Source organism: Vombatus ursinus, unplaced genomic scaffold (genome assembly GCF_900497805.2).
Source record: "Vombatus ursinus unplaced genomic scaffold, bare-nosed wombat genome assembly UNPS02009173.1, whole genome shotgun sequence".
NCBI classification, from domain to species: Eukaryota; Metazoa; Chordata; class Mammalia; order Diprotodontia; family Vombatidae; genus Vombatus; species Vombatus ursinus.
In genome coordinates this window covers 4,698,131-4,703,827 of record NW_020948951.1, presented here as the reverse complement: position 1 = coordinate 4,703,827, position 5,697 = coordinate 4,698,131, and the positions used below count along the sequence as shown (strand labels likewise).

Sequence of the window (5,697 nt, the reverse complement as noted above, 5' to 3'; positions counted from 1 at the left end):
CCCCAGGCTCTCAGAAATTGGGGAGAGGGACGCCGCCCCTCACCCTGCCCGGGCTAGACCTCAGGCTCTCAGAAAATGGGGAGAGGGATGCCACTACCTCAGTCCCTATACAATGGCTCTCCTGCAGAGCCCCAGGCTCATCCCTTGCCACTTCTGTATAACAGTGGGAAGGGAATTTAGACAATCCATTGTCAGAGCTGGGAGAGACCTGGGAACACAGAAGGCAGAATCTCAGAGCTAGAGGTCACCTTAGCACACAGAATCCCAGATCGTCCTTCTCCTTCTGCCCCCTCCTCCCCTTGCAACCCCTGTTGATTCCGCGCACCCTCTTCCCCCCCAGGCCCAGCCGCCTTGGGATGGCAGATGGGCTCAGGGAGTGGAGGAACTGGATGGCTTCCTGGAACTCTATTTTTCTGTGGGCATCGTGCCCAGGCCCCGAGCAGCCCCAGGCAAACAGACCTCTGAGACTAGCCAGGAGCAGAGGGTTTGGGGGGCCAGGGGGCCTGGAATCCTACACTTACTCCATGGGAAAGTCAAACTCTCCCCTTCCCTGCTGTGTCCTTCCCCTCTCCCACAAATGAGATTATATCAATAGACATATATACATGTGTGCATATTATATATGTGTATATATAATACATAGACATAACACACAAAGACATGTAGAGTGCTTTACAGTGCCAGGGCTGAGACTAAGGTGACCTGGGTTTTCTGGGCCTAACTCTGCCTCCGGTTCTTCCTGGGGTGAGCTTGGGCAAGTTACTTCCTTGAGCCTCAGTTTCCATATCTGTAAACAGAAGAAATAATGATACCTTCCCTGTTTTCTATCCAGGCCTGTTGGGAGAATCCAAGGAGCTAATTCATGGGAAAGGCCTTTGGAAAGTTCTTCAGTGATGTGAGCAGCAGCAGAATCCTGCCCAGTCTCTCTTGAGTCCTAGTGCTGACCCCTTTCCCTAGAGAAAGAGTTGAAAAGAGATCCTCAGAATTTTAGAATCATAGAATATCAGAGCAGGATGAGGGCCCTCAGAATACGGAGCATAGAAAGAGCTAGAGGAAGCCTTGGGAACCCTGCTGGTCCAAATCTTTCATTTTACAAATGAGAAAACCATGGCCCAGAAAGGGGGTAGTAATTTACTTCAAGTTGCACAGTATCAGAGGTACACTAGAACCTTAGGTTCCCGACTTATCATTTCACTTCTCCAAAGTCTGGAGCAGGGGAATGGGCTGTTCTCCTTTCTATCCCAGCCCCTGGGCTCTCTCACACTCCAGGAACAGTTTATGGGGCAAGGGCTGTTCCCTGGATGCATGTTCTAGGACCCCTGAGAACTCAGTAGGTGGCCATACCTTCCATCGAGGGCCAAGGGAAGGGGGTGGAGTGGGGCTATACCATTAGGCCACATGCCCAGGAATTCCTTATGAAGTCACAGAGCCATAACATCGTACAGCAAGTTAGTAGAAACCTGGTCTTCTGAATCCCAGTCCAGGGCTCCGTGGGAAAGCCACTTCCCTTCTCTGGGCCTCAGTTTCTCCATCTGTGAAATGAGAAGGCAAGGTGGTATAGGGGAAAGTCAGAAGACCTAAATCCAAGTTTCAGTCTTGCAACTTGCTAGCTTTGTGACCTCAGACACTTCAGGCCTCAGTTTCCTCTTCTGTAAAATATAAGGTTTAGACAGTTTCTAAGGCTGCTGCCATCTCTAGGAGTCTGCTGATCTCTAGTCTCTTTTCCAGCTCTCGCTTAGGACCATAGGGTTTGGCTGACCCCAGACTCTCAAAGAAGGTCCTGGCCTCTTAGTGCAGCTCTTCCAGGACTCTGTTCTCTGCCACACTATGACCTGTGGGCAGAGCCCAGGTCTTCTCCCATTCCCACCCCTTGCTCCCATAGCTGGGGACTGGGGAACGATTTATCAAGTAAGGGATTGATCTTGTTTGATATTAGCAGGCAGGAGACCTGAGTTAAACTTTGAGCCCTGACCCTTTTAGCCATATGATCCCAGGCAAGTCTTGGTGTCACAGATTGAGAGCTGGAAGGAACCTTCCCATCTCTTTGGGTAGGAACCGTCCCACCTCTTTCTACAGATGAGTAAACTGAAGCCCAGGGAGTCCCAAGGTCACACAGAGTGTGAGAGAGGCAGAGGGGCCAGATTATGAACGTAGGTCGTCTGACTCCAGAATTACCGCCTTTAATCTCTCAGTCTCCTCATCGGTAACATGGGGGCAATAATGCTTTCACTACCTATCACAGAGTTATCATAGGGAAAGCTTTCAGGAAACCTTAAAGCCATTGTGATTGGGGCTCCTGTGTCAGGGAGGCCCCACTCTCAAAGGCCTCATCTCACCAGTGTCTCCTCCAAAGATAGGCTTCCTGCCCTCCCCGCATCTTTCATTGGCTTTCTGGCTTCCCTGAGCAGAGGGGCTCTGTAGGAGCTCAGCTCAGTTTAGCCATAGTGGGAAAGGCTGCCCATGGGAACCTTAGTGGACACTGCCCCCTGGTGGTTACTGGAGAAAAAGCAACTCCATCAGCTCAGAGAGAAGGATCCCCAAGGTGGCAGGTGGGGAGGGCCTGCATCCCTATTCTCCCCTGAGATTTCCAAGACACTTTAAATCAGAACTCCTCAGACCTGGCTCCTAGCACTGGCCTGTCACTGATTTTATGTAAATACGCCCTTTGTGAGACACTCTTTGTGTCTTAACTTTCCTAATCTGTTAAAGGGGGATTATACCTGAGCAATGGGGGGCAGGGGAGAGGTGGATTTTGAATCAAAGCACCTGAGTTTGTAACCTGGTTTTTCCATGTATTATCTGTTAAAATTTCCATGCATCACTTTCATGCATCTCTCCATTTTTTTCCATATCTCTAAAATGAGGGGGCCGACCCAGATGGCTCCTAAGGTCAGGCACTCTATGCTTTGACGTGCTCTAGCTACCTCATGGGGCTTTCGGAGGATCAAAGGAGGGCAGGGGCAGGAAAGCCCTACCAGAGACCAGTGCTTCATACTAGGTCTTTTTTATTTTATTTTTTTTTAACATTCTGCCCTCCATCTAGCATGTTGGCCATGCTCCTAGACTTAGGCCAGCTGCCACTTTGAACAAACATGCCGTCTATATCTTTAACTGTGTTGATGAAGGTCAAGTGACTTTCCCAAGATCACCATGCATGTGGTAACCATGATCTGCTCAGAAAGAAAATGGCCCTGGTAGCCTTTTGCTGGATGGATTAAGAGGAGAGGCTGAAGGCTGTAGCAGACAGAAGGCAATACGGGTAAGCCTGGACGTTCCAGTCAATTGGACACTCCCTCCCTCCAGGACTGGAGCTCTGCCCATTCCTGGCTTCAGACCTGAAGCTAAGCCTGGGCTCAAGGTCTATGGGAGAGCCAGGAATAGGGCCGTCTCCCTCGACAACCCAGCAGGCAGAGAAACAGAGCTAAACACATCTACCTGATGGTGCCTTGGGGACTGAGCTGGGTGGGGTAGGGAGAGACTGAATTCATTAATTTATGGCCTGCTCGAAGCGTGTCAAAGCCCGTAATAGTTTGGGCTTCCCGGGAAGCAGGTGATTCATTTCTGGAAAGTGGGCCCTAAGAACGGAATCTCCATGCCTTCTATAAGATGCAGAGTTGGAAGACTTCAGAAATCTGGTCCTAGGAAGACTTGAGGGTGACCAGAATATTGATTATTTTGTTGTTGTTCAGTCATTTCATTCTTGTTTTTTTGTTTTTTGTATTTTTTATTAGTGAGGCAATTGGGGTTAAGTGACTTGCCCAAGGTCACACAGCTAGTACGTGCCAAGTATTTGGTCTGAGGCCAGATTTGAACTCAGGTCCTCCTGACTTCAGGGCTGGTGCTCTATCCACTGCGCCACCTACCTGCCCCCCATTTCATTCTTGTTCAGCTCTTCATGACCCCATTTGGGGTTTTCTTGGCAGAGATACTGGAATGGTTTGCCATTTCCTTCTCCAGCTCATTTTACATATTAAGAAACTGAGGCAGAGTTAAGTGACTTGCCCAGGGTCACACAGCTAGGAAGTGTCTTAGGCTGGATTTTAACTCATGAAGATGTTTTCCTGACTCCAGGCCCAATGTGCTATCCACTACACCCCTCCAGTTGCTGCTATTGATCAAACCCAACATATATACTAAGCTCTTTCCTGCTGAGCCTTTCTTATTTGATATTCCTACCACCACGGAAGGTCAATGGGCCGGGGTTTAGCATCCCCATTTGATGGTTGAACAGACTGAGGTTCAGAGGGGGATTGACTAAGCCCAGGTTCCACAGTTAAGTCAACATGTGCTTGCATATTGATGGTAGCACATTCCACGGCGGTGTCCCTCCCAGGGCCGATGCTCTATGGTATGGCTTGGAAAGAACCTCAGTGGAAAGAGCCTTGGCCCTAGTGTCGTCAGGCTTGGGTTTGAATCCTGACTTTGCCACTTTTCACTAGTGTGATTTTCGGTTACTTTTGGGTCTCTAAGCTGCAGTCTCTTCATCTGCACGGAGTGGTTGGATATCATCTTTGAGTTCCCAGTGAATAAGGCGCTAGACTTGGCAGAAGGAAGACCTGGTCCAATCCAACCTCAGATAGTAGCTGTGTGACCCTGGGCAAGTCATTGAACCATTGCCTGCCTAAGTTTCCTCATTTGTAAAATGGGGGTCATAATAACACATACCTCCCAGGGCTCTTGTGAGGGTAAAATGATATATATGAAAAGTGTTTTACAAACCTTAAAGTGCTGTATAAATGCTATTATTGCTGTTGGTGTTATAATTTGAGGCTGAAATGCATTAAGGGATTCTTTCTTGTACCTCCTTGAAAAACCACCTCCCTAGTGGGCCAGCATAGGGCACCTCCTGCCTTATGCTGTTTTCCTTAGCCTCTGAGGCTGGTGAAGGGTTAAAAAGTGCTGCGAGCTTGGCAGAACATCCTTCCATGTCAGGCAGCGTTCCAGTGTGTTCCTGGCCAACACCTGGCCAAATGTGGCTCCCAGCTGCAGGCACTCATCTCTCCACCGCCCCCCCCCACTCCCACAACCAGCCTCAGGGCAATATGGTGCACAAGCAGGGTTACCTTTCCTAATGCTGGTACAGAGTTGTTGTCGTTCAGTTGCGTCCAATTCTTCATGACCCCATTTGGGGTTTTTCTGGCAAATATACTGGAATGGTTTACCATTTTCTTCTCCAGTTCATTTTACAGATGAGGAAACTGAGGCAAACAGGGTTAGGTGACTTGCCCAGGGTCACACCGCTAGTTTAGTGTCTGAGGTTGGATTTGAACTCAGGAAAATGAGTCTTCCTGACCCTAGGACCCAAGTTCTATCCACTGCACCACCTAGCTGCCTGCTGGTACACCCTCAGAGATCAGGGCAAACAGCATGCAAAAGGCTTACCCTGCAGCAGCCTGAGCCTCTACATCCTTTGAGGACCATCACCTCAAGCCCCCTCTGTCCACTGCAGCCCACAGCAAGCTGCTCCCCTTTTTCCATTTCCCTTCATTATCTACACTGTACAATATGGCTGGGGGGGTGGGGAGGGGAGGAGAAACCCACGCTACTCTGAGACTAGACTCATTTCTTCTTCAGCCTGGACTTTCAAGCAACCCTGAGGGAAAGACCTAGGTCTGACCGGATTTTTCAGACGAATCCCTTAGTGACATTGGCTAAGTCATCTAATGTTACCGGGCCTTAATTTCATTTATGAAATGG

The 5,697-nt window shown here is 49.2% G+C and overlaps 1 protein-coding gene across 1 annotated transcript in view; it reads right to left on the bottom strand.

Annotated features, from left to right (window-relative positions):
• Positions 1 to 5,478, bottom strand: part of FUT6 (fucosyltransferase 6) — a 71,313-nt gene extending 65,835 nt beyond the window's left edge. The window contains exons 1-2 of the mRNA XM_027851291.1: positions 5,383 to 5,478; positions 326 to 467 (exon numbers count right to left, since the gene is read on the bottom strand). Of these exons, the coding sequence (XP_027707092.1) occupies positions 326 to 467; positions 5,383 to 5,478 (238 nt within the window). The remainder of the gene's footprint in view (positions 1 to 325; positions 468 to 5,382) is intronic.
• Positions 5,479 to 5,697: the final 219 nt, after the last annotated feature.